At 41.0% G+C, this 23,474-nt stretch overlaps 1 protein-coding gene and 1 long non-coding RNA gene across 4 annotated transcripts in view; one reads left to right on the forward strand and one right to left on the reverse strand.

Annotated features, from left to right (window-relative positions):
- The window catches only part of plekhg2 (pleckstrin homology domain containing, family G (with RhoGef domain) member 2), a 372,433-nt gene that overhangs the window by 227,420 nt on the left and 121,539 nt on the right, over window positions 1-23,474 (reverse strand). For all 3 annotated transcript variants that reach the window (XM_034168230.1, XM_034168229.1, XM_034168231.1), the window contains one exon: window positions 14,394-14,920. In XM_034168230.1, coding sequence (XP_034024121.1) covers window positions 14,394-14,920 — 527 coding nt within the window. The remainder of the gene's footprint in view (window positions 1-14,393; window positions 14,921-23,474) is intronic.
- LOC117508462 lies at window positions 1,126-21,931 on the forward strand. The gene is made up of 3 exons (XR_004560097.1): window positions 1,126-1,219; window positions 21,618-21,621; window positions 21,917-21,931. It is a non-coding gene; the product is annotated as an uncharacterized LOC117508462 (long non-coding RNA).

A 23,474-nucleotide genomic window follows, 5' to 3' on the forward strand; every position in this document is an offset into this window, starting at 1 on the left:
ACGTGCACGTTGTTCAGTCACACCTTGTGCTCCGCTTCAGTGATGTGGGGCTGCAAAGTGTGGCTTTCCCGCATTGATTTCCTGTTGACGAACAGATCAAAACTCTGATAGAATACATTTGATAAGTCAGTTAAACTTGATTCACTAACAAAGTGTGCACATCGTCTCACTTTCACCTGTGAGTAGGGCCAAGCAGCCAGTGTTTGCTGAAAGGATCAACACACAGCACTGTGTATTTAAGAAATGCACTAACACACTGCTTCCCATTCATAATAAGCCTCTTTTAGATCATCAACCTTCTCAGCCAGCAAACCCACTTTCTCTTGTCTGTTCTGCAGCCGGGTATTTTAGAGATGTGCGATGTGGGAGTGGACTGTTCTGTGATGGTTCTGTGGTGTCGTGGATGAGGCAACGCACAGCACAGTTCACAAACCTGACTTGACTTGAGTGTCAGAAAGAGAAGTTTGGCCTCCAGCAGGATTATTTCAATAACAAGCAAGATGTCAATGAGAATAATCCTTTACTTATTGACTGTTGCTACACCAAGTGGTGAAAACAGGCTCAAAGTTGTCAATAAAAAAATTGTGACAGACATGGGCGTAAGTTTGAGACAACATGCTGTTGTTGAATTCCTCACGGGAGAGGACTGTGCATCCGCGCACATTCATCAGTGAATGTGTGTTGTCTATGGCAACGCCTGTGTGGATGTCAGTACATTCAGGGAGTGGGCAAGCAGTTTGAAGGGTGAAAATCCAGCCACAATGAGTCTGCATGACCAGGCCCATAGCAGCGCCCCACAGCAACAGCCACGGATGCACAGTATCAAGTGTGGTTGTGACGGCATAGTCCTCACAGAATTTTGAAACACGGCAAGACTGACAACTCTGACTGATATGTTGACACTTTACCAAAGCTGTGTGTATGCTTGAAGCGGGTTCATCCTGGAAAAGATGCAATTTTTCAGCATGACAGTGTTTGCCCATACGAGTCGACAGACACACATTTTACAAGCTCTTACCACACCCCAGTGGTGGACACAGTTCCGCTAATCTTCTAATTAGCAAAGCTAATTTTTTCATTAGTGGATTAGCTTTTCAGATAACTTTGAAAAACATTAGCAGACCAATTAGCTTCTGCTAAATTTAGTTCCGCTAACTTTCAGTCCACTAACATTTTTTTTTGCTGGAATAATGAGTAAAACCTAACGGCCAAAAACATTGTCACCCAACAGAAGGGGGCGTCAGACATAATTACATAATTTACCGGCGTGTCAGACACTGTCTTTATGCATAGGAAAATATGAGTGAATGATATGTTACCATTCCATTTGATGTTGTGGGTATATCAATCATTCAGAAGAAATGTGTTGTGTTGATATGAAGAGAATTTTGTTACTTCATCAGCAACTTTTGTGAACAACTGTCATGTATTTTTTTGTTTATCTCTGTTTCACGACAGTGTATCATTTTAAAGTACCACAATTCGCCCTGTTGAGATGTCCCATAATCCCTTTCACACCAGAGAATTGCTGCAGTCAAAATAACAGAGAAACCCCATGACGACAATTGCAAATGAACATTATACTACCAAAAAGTATATTTTTATGTCTTTCACAACATTCATAACAGACTGCTGCATGAGACCCTGAAAACTTGCTAAAACAAATATTCCAAATATTCCGTATCTGCTGCATTTAACCTGCGTAGAACTTCATAGACGGAAACCGAATTTCAGGCATTTTATATATATTACTCTGGAACAAACAGCACAAACTATGTTGTAAAGTACAATAAGCAGGGCGTTAAAGATGAACAAGAAGTGATCGCGACTCACAGCGATTCCCATTGAAAATAACGGAGAAACAACCTGAGCTTCTCGCGTGTTAACATAAAAAAACACAATAACAATGTCTATAAACCTAGATCATATATTCACAAGAGTTTTAGGCATAATATACATCTATATTGCGATGTTAATGCTGTTGTCCGTGTGCAGCGGTTAAATTGCAGCCTTATCAGACCATCTCAATGCGAACTCTCTGAAAATTTGCAAGATTTTATGGGATTTGAAACCTCAATATGGCGAATACCACACACAAATTATAGTTGGTCCATTTATACTCCCATCCATTAGATGGCAGTGTTCTATAGATTTTGACGGGGGCGGGGGGGGGGTTAATGACAGGAGACCATTTGAATAAGCGAAATGCACAATGCATCTGCACATGCGTGGGTCAAACCGGGGCAAAAATTCCAGCTCCCAAACTCACACCGCTCCCATTGAATTTCGTATACAGTAGCATTAGCGGACTGTAAAAGTTAAGGCTTTTACAGGGATTGTTTCAAAGGCTTTAAGCCTTAAGCGACACATACAATAATGACAGGGGCGCATTGTGCTGTTTTCAAATGCTCAAACGGAATTTACTGGCTTGAAAGTTGGCTGAAAACACACAATTGCAAAGCTCCGCCGAGTCCACACAAAGATGGAAAGAAGAAGAAATGTGGTCGTAAACCTCCGTTCATTCTACACAATTTCCCCACAGAAAAGAAAGATCCAGACGGACGTAAACAACAGACTAAAATTGTAAGTTTCTTGCACACATTTATTTTGTCAATATCCCGAAACCGTGCCACCGTGTTCGTGCATCGGCTTATGACTGTAATGTCGCGCCATGAATGACGTGACGCGTAATATTGTAAAATTGACATGTTCTATAAACAAACTGCATGCATGCACATATCATTGTATGTCTGTCAACTTATCAAAACAAACGTGACACCAAAGAGGTTATATGTGAGACCCACCGTCATTGTCGTCATTATGAAGCCAGCGGAGTAGCGATTTCTCATCCCTGCTTAGCAAATATTCTGCAATATCCACAGTTTCTCTCTCTGGACTTCGTCTAACCATCTGTTAGTTGCCTTCAAGGGGTCAGAAATTTGTTTGTCTCCAACTATCAACAAGGACTGGTCATTTTCAACAGCAGCTCTTTTCCTTCTTTGTCAGCACCAACAGTAGTTTCTGTAACAATGCAGCACACACAAGCACAACCAGCTCCTCTTTCCGCTTCTGTCCACTGCTGTACGTAGTCCTGGTTGTAACAGGCAATCCACGGAGCTTACAAAAACGCTTTAAATTGTCAACTTTCCAGCGGTTGAAATGATCCAAATCACAGCACTCCTCGCTGCTTTCTGCTGCCATAGCGTGTGGGTTGGTAGTCGAAAAATTTAGCCTACCCATAATGCACCATGCGGCCTGAGATGTGCACTTTGCTTATTTCCCATAGTGTCTTTTGGCATGTGTGTCTGTTAACACTCAAACCTTCAGAATTAGCGCATTACTTTAAACGATATGTGCGATATTTTCACTTTGTAAAAATGACAGAGTTGCTGTTAATGTCGATAAACTGTTCAGAATTAGTTGTTTTTAAATGAAACCATGAGTGAAAAGTGCTTTGCGTTTCATGTCTTCTGTCCACTGTAAGTAAGTAAACAATCACAGACTCAATCATAGCAGTGGAAAGCTAAACAAACATCTGAAAAAGGACACCGTTATGCTCATGATGCCGCGGTACAAGCAGCTGTGCATCGCAGGTGCCGACATGATGCACAAACATGCAGAAGTCTGTGGAAAGAAAGTGTGGCTATGTGGCCGACAGAGAACATTCCAAGCTTTAAGCAGATATGTGATTCATGTGGGCATCTTCTTACTGAAATCATGACATAGGAAACAAAACATTTTCAGCTGACCTTTGTAAATTAATCATTCACCCATTCATTTTCCTAAATACTCTACAAAGACTACTTGACAGGTCAGACAGATAGATTTATTTTTAAAAAACATTTTCTTTATTTTCTTGCCTTTGGTGTAAATGTAAGCCATATGCAAGCCTGACACTTATTTCATATTTTGTTGGAATGGCACTGCACGTCCTACAACATGCAGCCAAGATAAATGAATCACATATGAAGGTAATATTCAGGAGGAATTGTTCTGTCTCACTCTGAAAAGATTGTAGGATAATCCCATGAAGGTGCTTACATGACAGCTACACTCACTGTTATTTTTTATTTGGCTATAATCTTATTTAAAGCAGTATTTTGGAATAGCACAACTCCTCTGAAGAAAAGAGGATTAGAACAATGAAAACAAACTGACGAGACTTTCATCACTGTCTGTCTTTCTTTAATCTACTTTCCTTCTGTCCCTTCATGCATCTTTTCTCCCTTCCTCCCTGACCTTCACCCTTTCCTCTTGACGTTTTTGCACACTTCTTCTCTCATGATCAGCTTGTTTCTCCTTTCTTTCTCCATTGCCTGCATCTCCATTTCCTTTGTCCTTGACTGTTCCTCTCTTCTACCTCCCCCTTTTGTGTTCCCCAAATCTGTTCGATCTCAACTTGATCCCCGCATTCTTTCTGTTTCAACCCCTTCTCACCCTGCCCCCCCCCCTCCCCCACGACTCCTCAGTTTCCTGTCCCACTTGGCAGTAGGTCAACATCAGGATCCCCACTGCAAAAAGCACTCATGCTCTCTCCTGACTTCTCTTCTTTATTAAAAGGGACAAAAAACTAAAAGCTAAATCCAAAAATTTAATTAAATAATTTCACTTATTTTCAATACAGTGTGAAACATAATTACTGGAGAAATGAGGGTGATATCATGAGAAATACTTGATTTTACGACAAAATCTAAATTGAGTTCAATCAAGTACTGTGATCTCATCCTGCTGACAGGTGGGTTCTACTTTTACAAGAAGAATTAAATAATATTCTATAAGTGACTGAAAGGCACAAGTGGAAGGTTTATGCAGACTCCGTCTCATTTTCCTTTCAGAGCATCTGCTTTGTTATTGTTCTAAAACACATCTAGAGCTACACACACACGTATACACACACGCACACACAGGCCTATTATGGTTGTTGGTTCATATTCCCAGTGAGCGTGACATCATGTAGCCTCAATCAAAACCAGACTTCAGCGAAACCTCAAAGATTCATTCTTTCTTTCAGCGTCTGTGTCTGTCTTCATCTCTCAGGCTGCAAGAATGAAAGCTTTCATTACAAAAGACATTCACCAATTATGCACTTACCTATCGAGTGAAGTCAGCTTTGTGATAGTCACATGCTAAGGGTTAACTGGTTTGTTACCTTGTAAAAACGCGGGCAAAAAAGAATGGTGCTGCTTTTGAAAGAACAATGCTGTTTTCTATCTAAGTCTTTCATTTAAATAATCACTTGGTAAAAATGCTGAGATTTTGATTCAGACTTGCAAAAACATTGTTTGAGTCTGTTTTGTTTCATCACAGTGCTGTGTCAAGATGAGCCAGGAAGTGCATTCTCATTTTTAAATGATTCAGCACAACATATCAATGTGTCACATAGAAACTGAACTGTGTTATCTATTACAGTTTTCTGCTATTTATTACATTACATTTACTATTTCTTACCCTGTCCCTTAAACATAAGTTAAAATATAATGATAGCTACTTATAAGAGGGGCGATCACAAGCCCTAAAAACCAAGATGATGGACTCTTACCCTAGTCCCTTCAACAAGGGTTAAAATATCATTATGGCTACATACGAGGTCTGTTAGAAAAGTATCTGACCTTTTTATTTTTTCAAAAACCTGATGGATTTGAATCACGTGTGCTTGCATGAGCCAACCTTGAACCTTCGTGCGCATGCGTGATATTTTTCACGCCTGTCGGTTGCGTCATTTGCTTGTAAGCAGACTTTGTGTGAGGACATGTGCAGTGCACTCGGCGGATTTTCATTTCAAGGAAAATGGCGGAATGACTGGAACAGCACGACTGCATCAAATTTTGCCACAAACTGGGCAATAGCCAGGTGGAAACCATTCGGATTATTCAGATGGCTTTCAGTGACGATCCTCTGGGCATCACACAGATTAAGAAGCGGTACAACCGGTTTGAAGACGTCCGCACAACGGTGGAGGACGCGTTGCGCTCCGATCGGCATCAACACGCTGAAACGACCGGATCATTTCCAAAGTGAATGCTGTGGTGATGTGGGACCGTCGTGTGATTATCTGAGAAACTGCGGAAGAGGTGGACATCAGCACTTTTTCGGCACATTCCACTGTGAAAGAATATTTTGCCATGAAAAGAGTTGCAGCGAAATTCATCGGCAACGAAGCTGATGGCGCAGCAACAGCGCCTCCGTGATGAAGCCTCACAGGACATGTTGTAACATGCCCTGACATGTCCAGCTTGTCCACAATTTCTCGGATAGTCACACGACTGAAAAGCCACCAAAAGCCGTCTGAATCTTCCAAATGGTTGACGAGCTGGGCATGTTACAACATGTCCTGTGAGACTTCAACACAGTAAATGCAGTCCATTTACCATTTACACAGCAGCCTGATTGGGAGAATCAAACAAAAGTTTTGAAAAAATCATCATGGGCTGCAAAGAAGCACTGCCAATATTCATGGTTGTATTCAGTGAGGACTAGGATATGGTCAATGGTTGACTTCTTGGCACAACAAGTCTGTTCTTCCAGGCTGTTGGGATGATACCTGTCTGTCAGATGGAGAGAAAGATTGGTTGTGAAGTCAGAAGAACAGCATCTCCTCCAGCCTGGAGGAGATCAGCTTCAAAACCACAGCATGGCAGCTTTCCTCATATTCAGCTATTTTACCACTTTTGTAATCTCACTGACATTCAGTGTTTTGCAGCTGACTGGGAGCTCAGCCACCAGAACCCTGGCACCAGGGATTTCCAAGAACCCAGTAGGAGGATAATTGTTGTACAGCTGCTCAAAGTGGCTAATCTAGTGGGATAATGCAGCAGAAATGTCTGTTAGCACTGTGACATCAGTTGCCATGAGGATCAGTGGGATGGGTGCTTCGAGTCCTTTGTAAACAAGTTGATGATCGCTAGGCTACAGATGGTGTGTCACCTCCTCGTAGAGTCCTCTAACAGATACTTTCTTATGTACCCTCAGTGCCATCGCAGTCCACTTTCACAGCTCCCCATACAGCCCAGAATTTCCATCAAGCCTCTGGATGATATTTTGAGTGCCCTCAGAGGTGAAACACCTCCTCCTGTGAACACTGGTGACAACAATGTAATCAGTGTCTTATCACACCAGAGCTCCCACATTCCATTTGAGTCAGCAGTTGTGTCCATGTCTCCAAGTCCTCCACCCAGATTGTGTGCAAACTTCTGTAAAACAGTTTGATCTTGAAGTCCTACAAGATGAAGGCTGGAACAACAAGCAGACAGATGTTTCTGAAACGTCAGCTGAATCCTTAGACACTGGATCCTATAGACACTACAGTTCTGCAGGAGTCTCCAGCATCTTCCCACAAGAAAATGATAAATCCACTTTGTTACTTCATGACCATTAGAACACCATGTTCAGTGCTGCCACTCTGGACACCGAATCCAAAATCCAACAAATCATAACCCCTGATATTTTTAAAGTCGAGGAGGCATTTTCATCATGGGAACAGATACAACCCTCACAATGAGAGTGAGAGGGCAGACAAGACACTAAGAAAAAGAACACCAAGTTTGTTGATTCTTCTCTATCATGCATACACCAACGGACACGGCTCATTCCACACACTGACATCCAAGAATGTGGAGACAAGTCCCACTAATAATACACTGCGGGTTAAGAGTCATGTGACTTAAACAACAAAAAAAGAAAAAAATGTGACATTGAAAGGGAGAGTCCGTAGGGATTCACCAAGTAACAAAAGAAAGATGTGTCGATGAAAACAGACAGCAGCCGTTCTGGAGAGGCTCAGCCTCTGTGGAAGGTCAGAGTGAAAAAAATCATGATGACAGTCAATACCTGTGTTTGTTTGTGTGTGTGTGTGTGTGTGTGTGTGTGTGTGTGTGTGTGTGTGTGTGTGTGTGTGTGTGTGTGTGTGTGTGTGTGTGTGTGTGTGTGTGTGTGTGTGTGTGTGTGTGTGTGTGTGTTTCATGGCAATAGATGAAAGCTGCAGTAAATTCTCATTTTTCCATCGAAAAGATGTTTCGTACTGATCAGACAGCTGGAAGTCAGCACAAGCACACACCCAAACACGTTTTTTGGCTCGCACCTCATGCACCTGGGCCACTGACAGATGAGACACTCACAAACATGCAACATGATCAACTTCAGAGTCAGCATGTTAACATAAAAAGAAAGGCTTTTTAGCTCCTTCAACTTAACTGGAAGCACATGAAACAGATTCCTCAGGTTGTTGGTCAGGGAACTCATAAAATGATGTCAATCCTATGACGATGTGTCTAATTTAGGAAATTTGTTTTAAAAGTTCATATACTTGCCATAAAATAATCAGATCTTTAAAACTTTAAGTCTGATGTAGGGCCTGAGGCCAGTGCTGATACACAGATGCTGAAGAGTGAAGCAGATGAGTGTCTCTTTGGATGTGATGCCAGTCTATCACAGGTTACTTTCTCCAGCCAAGACAGGAACCTATTTACACCCGGGTAAACTGATGCAATGCAGATACAGTGTTTCATCCAATGACTCAAGGAATCAACACCAAGTCTACATATTGGTAGCATAATTCATGTCCCACTGCTCTTTAAATCTATGCTCACGTATCCTGATCTTCATATCCTGCCCCTCACAGCAATGACACAACTAACCATAAAGTGACCATGCAGAGAAATAAATGAACAAGGTCTCATGGAGGATGAGTGTGAAAATGCTGCTTCTCAGTAATTGTATTTCTGCAGAAAACAGGTCATTACTAACTTTTCATCACTTTCACACCATATTTGTCTGTGTTACTGATCTGTTATTAACAGTTACTTTGATAAAGTAATCCAATTACTGATTACTCCTTGAAAAAGTAACTTAGTTACTTTACTGATTACTCATTTGTAAAAGTAACTAAGTTAGATTACTAGTTACTTTTTTAGTTACTTTCCCCAGCTGCTGACAGCAACCCTCTGCCACCTCATCATGACAATGATACTTGTTTTGCCAAAACTCACTTTATAGTCACCCTTTCTTGACTTCAATGAAAATAAATACTTGTTTTATAAAAAGTAAAATAAAGACCTCTTTCTTGACCTCATATTTAACTGTTGACAGCACTGTAACAGTAAAACTTGCAATTTCTAACCTACATTGTTTATAAATGTAACTGTTAAATTCTAACATTTTTCTAACATTTAAATTCTCTCTAAACATTTTACTTGCCTGAATTATTATTATTATAAGTAGTATTAGTAGTTGTAGTAAAAAAAAAAAAAAAAAAAAGATTATCACTTTTTCCATGTTGTTTTTCCATCCCATAGGCATGGGTATCAACACGCCAGATAAAAATGTTTGTCTCTGCAGATGGCTCCACACCTCATTGAACATGTAGGACTGCCCAGTCCCCTTAAACTGCATGTTGCAAACAAACTAACCAAGCTGAAATCAGTCCTGAGAGTGCAAGTGCATTCTCACGTTATAAAAATCGATGCACAGGCATCTCTAGATGGACTGTGGATGCATTTCCTATCCCATCCAGGAATCAATCAAGAAACAATCGCCCTTGCCACCGAGTGATTGCCACACAATACTAGTAGTCTAGTATGAATTTAACACGATGTGTTTTTACGATATGTTTTGGTTGATAATTTAGCTTTTTCCATCTGAAATTTAACCACCTGCTATAAAACCATATAAATAGATAACGCCAGTTAAGTGATCTAGTTTTGTCCATTTACAGAATATTGCCCGCCTCAGTCACCCTGGAGCTTTATCTGAAATGGAAATTATCATTCATGCATTTATTTTATCACAGCAAGACTATTGTAATTCATTGTTTTTCTGCTTCAGTAAGTCATTCATACACTATAAAAAATTAACGGCTGTCTCAATGAGAAAAAGTAATGTAACAATTTGCATACATTTTTAGTTATTTCAACTTAACTAGAGAAGTCTTTTGGCATTAACTCAGTTGAAAGTTGAAATAACTAAGTTGAAATAACATAAAATATCTATGCAAGTTCTGACATCAGTTTTTCTCATTGAGACAGCAGTTCCTTTTTTACAGTGTAGATTGATTTGACAATGGTGCTGCAAGGCTCCTCACGAGGTCCTTTAAGACCTCATAAGGTGATGTGACATCAATTTTATCTACTCTACACGGGCTACCCATCAGCTTCAACTGAACATTTCAGTCATCCATTCAGAGCCCTGCATAGTCAGATGCCTTCCTACATCACTGAACCTTTGCATCTACAACCCCTGGCAAAAATTATGGAATCACCGGCCTCGGCGGATGTTCATTCAGTTGTTTAATTTTGTAGAAAAAAAGCAGATCACAGACATGACACAAAACTAAAGTCATTTCAAATGGCAACTTTCTGGCTTTAAGAAACACTATAAGAAATCAGGAAAACAAATTGTGGCAGTCAGTAACGGTTACTTTTTTAGACCAAGCAGAGGAAAAAAATATGGACTCACTCAATTCTGAGGAAAAAATTATGGAATCATGAAAAACAACGCTCCAACACATCACTAGTATTTTGTTGCACCACCTCTGGCTTTCATAACAGCTTGCAGTCTCTGAGGCATGGACTTAATGAGTGACAAACAGTACTCTTCATCAATCTGGCTCCAACTTTCTCTGATTGCTGTTGCCAGATCAGCTTTGCAGGTTGGAGCCTTGTCATGGACCATTTTCTTCAACTTCCACCAAAGATTTTCAATTGGATTAAGATCTGGACTATTTGCAGGCCATGACATTGACCCTATGTGTCTTTTTGCAAGGAATGTTTTCACAGTTTTTGCTCTATGGCAAGATGCATTATCATCTTGAGAAATGATTTCATCATCCCCAAACATCCTTTCAATTGATGGGATAAGAAAAGTGTCCAAAATATCAACGTAAACTTGTGCATTTATTGATGATGTAATGACAGCCATCTCCCCAGTGCCTTTACCTGACATGCAGCCCCATATCATCAATGACTGTGGAAATATACATGTTCTCTTCAGGCAGTCATCTTTATAAATCTCATTGGAACGGCACCAAACGAATGTTCCAGCATCATCACCTTGCCCAATGCAGATTCGAGATTCATCACTGAATATGACTTTCATCCAGTCATCCACAGTCCACGATTGCTTTTCCTTAGCCCATTGTAACCTTGTTTTTTTCTGTTTAGGTGTTAATGATGGCTTTCGTTTAGCTTTTCTGTATGTAAATCCCATTTCCTTTAGGCGGTTTCTTACAGTTCGGTCACAGACGTTGACTCCAGTTTCCTCCCATTTGTTCCTCATTTGTTTTGTTGTGCATTTTCGATTTTTGAGACATATTGCTTTAAGTTTTCTGTCTTGACGCTTTGATGTCTTCCTTGGTCTACCAGTATGTTTGCCTTTAACAACCTTCCCATGTTGTTTGTATTTGGTCCAGAGTTTAGACACAGCTGACTGTGAACAACCAACATCTTTTGCAACATTGCGTGATGATTTACCCTCTTTTAAGAGTTTTATAATCCTCTCCTTTGTTTCAATTGACATCTCTCGTGTTGGAGACATGATTCATGTCAGTCCACTTGGTGCAACAGTTCTCCAAGGTGTGATCACTCCTTTTTAGATGCAGACTAACGAGCACATCTGATTTGATGCAGGTGTTAGTTTTGGGGATGAAAATTTACAGGGTGATTCCATAATTTATTCCTCAGAATTGAGTGAGTCCATATTTTTTTCCCTCTGCTTGGTCTAAAAAAGTAACCGTTACTGACTGCCACAATTTTTTTTTCCTGATTTCTTATAGTGTTTCTTAAAGCCAGAAAGTTGCCATTTGAAATGACTTTAGTTTTGTGTCATGTCTGTGATCTGCTTTTTTTCTACAAAATTAAACAACTGAATGAACATCCTCCGAGGCCAGTGATTCCATAATTTTTGCCAGGGGTTGTATGTATAACAAGCAAGTCTCTGAGGTCTTCTATCCAAAGTCTGTGGGTGGTTCCTCAGTCGAAACAGAAAACCAAATGAGCCTGTGCTTTTGAGGTTGTGGCTATGAAACTGTGGAACATGTTCATTCCCATTATATGGCATCAGATCAGCACCAAAACTACACTCCCGTAAAAAAAAATGCGTTCACATGTCGATATTCACTGTGCGCTCAGAAAGATCATGTCGCGCACATAAATTATCACTATGCACGCACAAACGTGCTGCACACGAGGACCGGCGCCCAAGGAGAATTCCTGCTCTCTCGCTTGAAATTTCTGGCACTATGGGGGAGGGAACCAGGTCGGCACTGGCTCTGCCGTGATTGGTTGTCTCTGGAGAGCAAGGTTTGATTGACAGCCCTCCTCTCTGACGCGGAAGTCATTCGGAGACAACGGCATTAAGCCATTATCGCCTCGTTTCTGCTTAAAACTTCAGCCAGTCATCATCTATCTCAGCAACAGATCTCTGAAGTGTCTGTACAACAATCATTTCCACATAAATTCAGCATTATTTCATAACAAATGACAGAAAGTCCTAAAAATCACCTGCTGACACTCGTCTGCAGACTGACTCTGTACACCCAAACTGATCAAAGGGAATAATGTGATTATTAACCATCAGATGACAAATTAGAACCTCTTAATTCACGTGTAAACCATGACGCCACCACCTCCCTGAAGGAGACAACCTCATCTCCTTTAAAAAATAAAATAAAATAAATAAATAAATAAATTCTTTATGAATGAAATCCAAACAAAATAAAACAGGTCCTGTACAAAATCCTGAAATGCTGCACACATGAAAATACAAATGCAAGAACATAAGAGGCTTACTGAATATTATTTACAAATAATAAAAGAAAGGAAAATATAGGGCAACCAAACATTTACAAATCAAATTTGTCTATTAAAAAAAAAAAAAGTTTTAAAACATCATTGGATTCAGTCAAAGATAGAGATTTAAAATTAAGTTTAAACTCATTTCTCCAATGAGTAATGTTTGGGTTTTGTCTTAAAAACAACATCTGTGTATGCAATGTTTGCTTAGTAAAACTGTATTATTAATACCAAAGTCATATCTATATCATCAGTCAGTCTATATCATTGATATTCAGTAAGCCTCTTATGTTCTTGCATTTGTATTTTCATGTGTGCAGCATTTCAGGATTTTGTACAGGACCTGTTTTGTTTTGTTTGAATTTAATTCATGAATTTTTTTTTTTTTTTAAGGAGATGCTTTTGTCTCCTTCAGGAAGGTGGTGGCATCATGGTTTACGCATGATTTAGGAGGTTTTAATTTGTCATTTGATGGTTAATAATCACATTATTTCCTTGGATCAGTTTGGGTGTACAGAGTCAGACTGCAGAAGCACTGGTGTCAGGAGGTGATTTTTAGGACTTTCTGTAATTTATGATGAAATAATGCTGAATTTATGTGGAAATGATTCTTGTACAGAAGCTTCAGAGATCTGTCGCTCAGACAGATGATGACTGGATCGAAGTTTTAAGCAGAAACGAGGTGATAATTGCGTAACCCCTCTGACTGACTTCCACGTCAGAGAGGAGGGCTGTCAATCAAACCTCGCTCTCCAGACACGACCAATCACATCAGAGCCAGTGCCAACCTGGTTCCCTCCCCCATAGTGCCATAATCCAGCCCACATAGTGCCATAAATTTCAAGTGAGAGAGCAGGAATTCCCTGCACGCGAGCAGAAATAAACTTCGAGCGGGCATGGAGCGCAGGTCCTCGCGTGCAGCACATTTGCGCGAGCGCAGTGATTATTTGTGTGCGCGATGTGCTAATTTGCGAGCGCGCAATGAATATCTACACGTGAACACATTTTTTACATGAGTGTGGTGTTGACGCTGATCTGACGCCATAACATTAGAATTAAGATCTGATGACACTCCAGAAACCTTTTCTTACCAGGTGATTGAAAATGTTGCATTTGTCGTGCAGAGACTTTATTCACCATGTTAGAACTTTAGCTTTCATCTGACGAGAAGTGAGCTACATTCTATTTAATGTATCCTACTGCTAGGTTATTCCACCTCTGCTCTTCGAGGGATGATATCTCAAACAAAAAAACAAAAAACTGACTTATTAGATCTTTATACCTGTAACCACAGCAGAACACCATCAACCACCAGTCATTATCAGCTGACTGAAAGAAATGTTGGCTTGACTGTTATGTTACGTTATGCTACGTAGTGTTACGTCATATTGCATAATGTTATGTAATGTTATGTTATGTTATGTTACACTGCGTTACGTTATGTTACGCTATGCTACGCTATGCTACGTTACGTTACGTATTGTTACATAATGTTACATAATGTTATGTTATACTTTGGGTGTGTAATTTACTCTGGGTGTTAGTGTCAGTGACATTTTTCTGTAAATTACCCTCCTTTGTTGCATTACTGAGGGTTTTACTCTCTCTTACCTCCACAATACTTTTCAGATCTCTGACGTAGGCTTGTTCAGTCTCTACGATCTCCAGCACAACACGGTCCAGCCGCGACAGCTGTCTGGGCGTGGCTGCTGTCACCGCTGCTACACGACTGGTTAAGAATGCATTCGATGGGTGGATTCCAGTCACAGTGGCACAGACCCCTCCTGCCACTCCTCCAGAAACCCCACCGGCCCCATGTGTCGTGACGAGAGGGGTGAGGTCCAGGCTGATGTCTGAGCCGTTCCTCTTGGGTGTGGAGAATGATGAAGAGGAGGAAGAGGCATTGTAGGTTGGCACAGCTCCATATGGCAGAGAGGATGAGGAGGAGGAAGAGGAGGAGGAGGAATGGGAGGCATCTTGTAAGGAAACAGAGGAACAGAAAGAAGCAGGGCGCCCACTGTCTGAGCAGACAGTGTTGACCGAAGTGCAGGAGGAGGAAGAGGTTCCTCGGTCACTGGACGACATCATCCTACCCACAATCCCACTCAGAGATGAGACTGAGGAGGGACGCTTTGTTGCTGCAGAAACAGAAAGACAGAAAGACATCAGATGATATTTAATATCAGTGGAGTATCAGAAAAACACCACAACGAGGTCCCCAGTAAGGGCATACCCTGAGAACTGGAGCCAAAGAAACACTTTGTCAAAGACATGCATCCACATTCTAGTCATCTTTGACACCGTTCAGACTGGGGCTGGCAATTTGGCTCAAACTGGATTCAATCCGGATTGCTTTCTAGCGGAATAGCATTCAGACCTGCTTTTCAAATCTGGCTCATCTGACACATGCATCCAAACTAGGCATGTGGAGATTAATCGATACGAATCGGTATCTAGATACAAACGTGCGCGATGCGAGTGCATCGATTCATTCAGTGTGAATCGATTCAATTGACGGGCTGAATCATTTTGCATCGCTTGCTGTCTGCTTGCATCGATTTTTTTCCAAGGCACACTTAATGCACCACGGACGGTTCGGGACACCGGAGTGGCTGTTGCTTTTGAGGGTGTTTATCAAGAAAATGATTATTTCTCTACATTGACTGCAGACTGCTACGGGTCTGCATGAAGGTTGAAGCAACGAAGCAGTTCTTCGACCCGCTGGTCTCTGGTTCTCTGCTTCACTGGTTTTCAGAAGCGGCGGGTCCACTGGCGTGAGCACGAGCCGGTGCTTAAACTGAAGTTGTCCATCTGGTAAAGGAAATGATAATAATAATAATAATAATAATATCCTCTGTTTTGTAGGACTAAGTGCACAGCTCTAAAGAGGTGTGCAGGTTTTGGTCTGAATTAATAACTTCTGAGGGAATCGCCATTTTAAATCAAATGACACCTCTTTCCAAATGTTATAATACAAACAATAAACTACAACAGACCAAAACCTGTTTTTTTTTTTGTTTTTTTTGCCTAAAATGAGGCATGCTCTGTTTTTCATGAATTACATTCTGACGTGCAGCAGCCAGTTGAGCTCAGCTCAGAGTCTATGGGGCTACATTTGTGTTATTAATATCTGAAAGGAAATGGTTCTGACAAAAACTACAGATAAAAATTAATAAAATCTGTACATGGTCACTGAATCCTTGATGTACATGATGGATCCTTGATCTCTGAACAGAAATAGAAATAAACAAATACAGATTTTATTAATTTTCATTTATGTCCAGAGATCAAGGATCCAGTGACCAACTTTATATTTATTTACTTTAAGACTCAATAAAATGTTGTTTACATAGAAAACCTGTACAGCCTACTTTTAGTACACAGAAAATTCACAAGAGGTATTGATAAGGGAATCGATAAAGAATCGGATTGATAAGCAGAATCAATAATGGCATTGATATCGATGAAATCTTATCAATACCCATCCCTAATTGTATCGCACCAAATCGCATCGTATTGCATTGTGAGGAACTGAATCACCATAAAACACATCAAATCGCAGTAAATCGGGAGCAGGGGTGAATTGTATCGCATTGTATCATCAGTATGGTCATGTATCGCTATATGTATTGTATCGCTGGTAGTGTATCGAGGTGCATATCACCTCGATACACTACCACCTCGTATCACCTCGATTTGTTGTCAGTGATGACATTTGCATGCTTAACCCAAACTCAAACCAGCTGAAGCCAAAAGAAACATGTCTGGACATGAAAATATGGGTATGTGTGTGTGTTCGTGGGGTGGCATAGCAAAACAATTGTTCATTTTGTGGTAAAAGTGTGTGCTGAAAAAATTCATTCATTCATAAAAGCATGGAATTTGGCATCTGATTCAAGATGGATTACCGACCCCAGTCTGAACAGGGTCTTTAACCCCATTTTATGTTCCTCCGTATCCACTACTCTGTAGCTACACAGAGGCCTCTGCCTTGTTTTGAACCCCTTCCAAGCCCCTTTCCATAGCCTGATGGGCACCTCCCAAAATCTGTAACTACACTTCGTGACAATGGAGACAGCACACTCTGTGATTGGGACGCTAACTACATCATTTCCAGAAGCTCACTTTTCCAGTTTCAATGACTTTCAAGGGATAGTAGGCCAGTCTTCATTAAAAACATCATGCCCCCTATGGTCCTACAGTGTACTGCACTGCAACACCCACCAACCCTGACAGAGAACTTGTAAAGATTTGTGACTGTGTCAAAGTGATTGCATGGCTGGAGAGTTAAAGCACCTTGACACTTGCATGAATTTTGGCTGCGCACTGCCACGCAATTTGTAGTACCAATGCATGTCATTAGATGGTACGCACCTTGACACTTGCATGAATTTGATCCTCGCACTGGCACAGAATCTTGCATGCCAATAAATAAACTCACTGCGTAAACTGTGCATGCAGTGACATGCATTAAAACACAGTGACGCACAGTGTTTGCGAATAGGTTGCGCAATATTCAAAGCTAGTTCACACAAGTTGCACGAAAATTATGTGTGCCAGAAATTTTAAACATTTCAAAATCATCTTCGTGTACAGGCACACAGCTGTGCACAGCTCACAGACAGTTCACAACAGTTTGCAACAAGTTTACTCATTGGCAAGCTAAATTACATGCCAGTGTGGGGATCAAATTTGTACAAGTGTCAAGGCACCGTTATGGAGTAGTAGAAGCATAAAAAGGCCTGTCGGCTCTATCTTGAAGGCAGGTGTGACACACATGGCACAAATGAGTGCAGATTAATTTAAGGTGTGTCCAAGTGCACACTGCTATTTAAGTGGTGGGAAATATGAGCACAAAACAGGGGGTAGGATGCACAGATGCATTGTTTTTTCATTATCTTCCAGTCAAGCTAGCTGGGATGGACAAACCCACACATCTACATTTTTGTTGTTTAAGCTGTACGGTGTTAAAAGTGCAGGGGATTAGAGCAAGCAGTTACACTTGACATGTCCAGTTACTTTGTCCTTCAACAGAATTTAATAGACACTTATTTGTCATTAAAAACTGAGAATTTGCAGAGGCAAAAAGGAAAAAAGGAAGGAAGAAAAAGGAAGTTCATACTTAGTGAACCTATTTTGGTCAGTGTTACAGAAACACACAATGTACTGTTGTTAGTGTTAACTACCAGTAGATGACAAATGGTAATCATGTTGACAATTTGTCAGTTTCACTTTATCAATCAACCAAAGTCTATTCAGCAGATTTCCCTCTGAATAAACCTTATAGACACTGATCCTAACAGTCTGCTCACTGAGACGTTCATGTATTTGACCTGTCAAATTTAATGACCAAACCACTTTGTGATGAAAATACATGTTGCACCATTAAAGAGAGTCGGATGCCTATGACTTACACACACACACACACACACACACACACACACACACACACACACACACGCACGCACGCACGCACACACACACACACACACACACACACACACACACACACACACACACGACTGGCTGAACAAACACATGCAAATGTGTGCTGGCAATGTGTTCTTCTCATAAGATGGGGGGGCATCAAGACACCTGCACTATTAAACTGTTTCCCAAAACCTGTTGGCAAGTAAGTCCAGTAACACAGAGCTGGTGTGTGCATGTGCACGTACATGAGAGTGTGTTTATGTGCGCACGTTCACCCTCCATTTGCTGCAATCTGTGGCAACAACACAAGAAATGGCTCTGCTCCATGCAGCCAGCCATCAATGCAACTGCAAACCTTTCAAAATAAAACTCAGCAGAATTAGTAGTTAACCTGTGAGCTGTGAAAGGTCCTGGATGCGGGATGGCAAACACCCAAGCAGACAACGGTCCATCCTTACATCTGGAAAGTAACCCTGTCTGCTGCCAGGTGAAATGTTGACGTCCCTTTGGCTTTTTAAATTGTGCCCAGAAAAATCCAGAACATAGCCAAAAATGTAGCATGTCTCATGTCTGCTGAATGCCTATGAATGAACAGTACATACTGAAAAAAACAAGTATTCTGTGCACAAGAGCACATTTTCATCTCACTTGTTTAATTATTTTGATCTATAATTACTCTTTGGCACATAAATGAAGATGATCTTAATTTGTATTCATTGTTTCATCCTGTGTTGAAATCATTTTCCAGTTGTTTCTCTCTCTTGCTCTTTCTCAAAAAGCCTGCGGTGTATCAGTACTCATTCACACTCTGACAATCACACACCTGCTGTGACTGTTGACAGCTAGAAATGTTGGTGGAGAGTGGAAAAAAAAAAATTGAGTTTGTGTTTAAATTCCAGACATTCTGGAGGGGAACATTTCCAGACTGACAGAGTTAAATAAGGTTGTTTTCCCATGTGCCGACCTACTTGTTTCTTTCAGGTGATTATTAAGTCTTACAGAGTTTCATGAGACCATCAAAAGGTGTTTGAGAAATAACTGTAGCAGTTGCCAGCAAAGATATTGGAAATTTGTTATCTCAGATGTGGTATTTCCACTTGGAATGTGGAGCACGTTCTCACAACCAGGCTGAAAGGGCTGTTTTTAATTTTAACAAATGAAAAAGTGAGGTAGCTGACGAAAACAAAAAATGCATGTTTGATAGCATTTCTCCTCATTTACAAGAAGTCCAGTATAGGCCATAAGGCCTCCTGGTGCTGAAGCCTGTCCCTGGATTCCATAGCATGAGGTGATTGAAGGTATTGTCACACTGTGATGGATAGAAACAATTGATTAGTTACGTATTGAAATATTTTGTCCAGTGGCAAAATTGCGTAATCTGTCGATCTTCTATGGATTTCGGGCTGTGATGGACGGATAATGTCACATTTCTACTGGCAACATAGAGAGCGTCTCACCAAGAGAATCTGCCGGGTGCTCTGACGTCCAGATAAAAAAGTCCAGAGCTACGCTGTATTTGTCTTTCAGTATTTCAGTTGTATTTCAGTTAAATCTAACCTCGGCTAAATGAACAGTCGTGCTGCATGTTGCTGCATCAGGAACTGTCCTCTCTCCACTTATGTAGAATTCATACCCTATGCTGGAGCTTTGGCCGATCAGAAGCCCGGTGGGAAGGATCAGACAGCCACAACATGAGTATCATAAAAGTAAAACCAAGTAGAGGATAAAACAGTAAACAACCTCTCTGTTTGATGTCCATTCAAAGTTTTGAGCATCCACAAATGTTTGCCGCACTCACTGGACGTCAGCTGACAAGGAATGCATTTAGCAAATGGGAAAAGGACTTTTGCAGGACAAAAACTAACACAAACAGATAACCAAAATTCATATCAGTTCGTCATTGATTCATCATGGTGTGACAGGTGCTTGACAGTCAACAACTCCCCTAGGACAAGATGCTAGTCCCTTAGAGGTTACCTCCATACCAAGGCTGGTCCCCATGTACAGTTTTGTTGAAAAAAAAAATCAAAGCTAACAGGTTGAGTCAGAATAACTGGATTCTTCATGTTATGAAAATATTTCACTCTTCATCTAGAAAAGCTTCATCAGTTGTAGTTGGTGTAGAAAGAGACTCAAATGTTTACCCTCTGTGGGGTCAATGATGTCACATGGATATAATAACAGTTATCAACACACACATACACACACAAATACACAGCAATGCACACTGTAGCTCCAAACAGTAGAGCACTGTACAGCACAGCATGTGTTATTCCTGGTTTACAACTGAAACAGTTGTCATTTTCATGCCTCGTGTCCACATTTTTTAAATTGCAGGTATGTCTTAAAATGAGGCGTGGTCAGGCACAGTGTCAGAGCTTTGCTATCATAAGGGAGTACCACAGAGCAATAAAAGCATATTCTAAACATATAAAGTTAGAGTATTTGTGGGGTTTTTGGGCACAATATTCAGATACATCTTTGACCACAATCCATATATGCTGTGCATGTCTTCTTCTTTTGGCTGCCCCAGTTAGGGGTCACCACAGCAGATCATTCATTTCCATCTCACTCTGTCCTCTGGATCTTCCTCTGTCTCACCAACCACCTGCATGTCTTCCATTGCCACATCCATAAACCTCCTCTTTGGCCTCTCTCTTCTGCACCTGCCTGGTGGGTCCAACCTCAGCACCCTTCTCCCTACATACCCTTAATTGGTCCCTCCTCTGCACATATCCAAAGCATTTCAATCTTATCTCTCTGAGTTTGTCTCCAAACCCAGTCCCACCTGAAATGTCCCTCTGATATATTCATTCCTAATCCTGTCCATCCACTCCCAAAGAGAACTGCAACATCGAGCTCCAGCTCTCAAATCAATTCAATTTATTTTCATTGATATAGTGTCAAATCACAACAAAGTTGCCTCAAGGCGCTTCACACAAGTAAGGTCTAACCTTACCAACCCCCAGAGCAAGCACACAGGCAACAATGGTAAGAGAAAAACTCCCTCTGTTGATTTGAGGAAGAACCATCAAGCAGACCAGACTCAAAGGGGTGACCCTCTGCTTGGACCATGCTACCGACACAATTTACAAAACAATTTACTAAAGGAATGTACAGAAAATTTTGCTGGTGCACAGGACAGGAGGGTTGCAGAAAAAGACACCACACCCATCTCTGGATGAAGCCACACCTCAATCAGAGAGAAAAAACAGAATCAGGCATCAGTAAGGAAAACAGATACAGCATAATCTGTCAGCATTAAGCAACAAGAAAAACAAAAGAAATACTAAGGTGATCGCCAGTCACTAGCCGTAAGCTTCACTAAAAGACCCAGAATTTAGATAAAGTTGAGGCCATGGCACGTTCTGTTTCTGAATGAAATTAATTTAAAAGAGTAAAAAGTATAGTAACATACTATGCCAGTATGCTAGCCATATGAAAGGGAAGATAAAGTGCATCTTAAGTCTGGACTTGAAAATTTCTCCAGAGTCTGACTGTTTCATTGATGCAGGGAGATCATTCCACAGAACAGGGGCACAATAAGAGAAAGCTCTGTGACCCGCAGACTTTTTATTCACCCAAGGGACACAAAGTATTCCTGCACCCTGAGAACGCAGAGCCCAGGCTGGTACATAGGGTTTAATTAGGTCAGCTAAGTAGGGAGGTGCCAGACCATGAACAATTTTCTACGTTAGTAGCAGAACCTTAAAATCTTATCTCACAGGGACAGGAAGCCAGCAAAGAGATGTCAAAATGGGTGTAATGTGGTCAAACTTTCTGCTTTGTGTCAAACGTCTGGGAGCAGCATTTTGAACCAACTGAAGACACCTAATGCTGGACTGCAGTAAACCAGAAAATAGAACATTGAAGTAGTCCAATCTAGAAGAGACAAATCCATGAATCAGGGTCTCAGGATCAGCCATAGACAGGATGGGACGAATCTTCGCTATATTTTGCAGGTGGAAAAAAGCAGTCCTTGTAATATCTCTGATGCAGAGGTCAAGGGACAATGTAGGATCAAAAATTACCCCAAGGTTCCTCACTTTGTCAGTGTGATGTATGACATACAAGCCTAGGCTAAGTGTTAACTGGTCAAATTGATGCCGATGTCTCACTGGACCAATAACCATCATTTCAGTCTTATCAGAGTCTAAAAGTAGGAAGTTGCTGGACATCCAGCTTTTCACTGATGCAAGGAAATCTTCTAAGGATTTTAGTATGTGGATGAGATTACCAGCAGTTATCGGCATGTATAACTGAGTATCCTCAGCATAGCAATGATAGGTAATCCCAAAACACCGCAATATGTGCCCAAGGGGTGCTATAAAAAGGGAGAAATGCAGGGGGCCTAAGACGGACCACTGTGGAACCCCAAATTTCATGTCACTGAGGTTAGAGGGAGTGTTACTGTACAAAACGCAGTGAGAGTGACTGGTCAGGTATGACGTCAACCATGCAAGGGCACTCCCAGTAATCCCAAAATGATTCTCCAGCCTATCAAGTAGAATATGATGATCCATCTTATGAAACGCAGCACTAAGTTCTAACAGCACCAGAACCGTAGTGGCACTGTCTTTGGTGTTTTTCTAACTGCCAGCGTCTCTAAGCTGTACAACATAGCAGGTCTCACTCCTTCCTTACTGTTCAACGTCTTGTACAGCTCATTATATGCCTTTTCCTTAGCTTTAGTCACTTCTCTTTTCACCTTTCCTTGTACTCCTGTTTACTTTCTTCATCTTTCCAACTATACCAATTCTTTTTGCCAAACTCTTTCTCCTTATGCTTTCCTGGACATCTTCATTGGACCACCAAGTCTCCTTGTCTACCTTCCCCTGTCCAGATGTCACACCCAGTACCTTCCTACCTACCTTCTTGTGCTTCCCTCATCACATCTGCAGTACTTTTCCAGTTGTCCAAAATTGCTTCCCGTCCATCCAGTGCCTGGCTCACCTGTTCACTGAATTTCACACAACAGTCTTCCTCTTTCAACATCCACCATCTGATCCTTTGTTGAGCTCTGACTCTCTTCCTCTTCTTCACCTCTAAAGTGATCCTACAAACTATGATCCAGTGTTGTCTAGCTACACTCTCTCCTGCCACCACATTCCAGTCTCCAATTTCTTTTAACTTGCATCTCCAACAAAGAATGTAGTCCATCTGTGTGCACCTTCCTCCACTCTTGTATGTCAAAATATGTCAAAACATACACTCTTCAAGTACACACGATGAAACTGAACTGAAAAAAACAACAATACAAAA

Source organism: Thalassophryne amazonica, chromosome 4, assembly GCF_902500255.1.
Source record: "Thalassophryne amazonica chromosome 4, fThaAma1.1, whole genome shotgun sequence".
Taxonomy (NCBI): Eukaryota; Metazoa; Chordata; class Actinopteri; order Batrachoidiformes; family Batrachoididae; genus Thalassophryne; species Thalassophryne amazonica.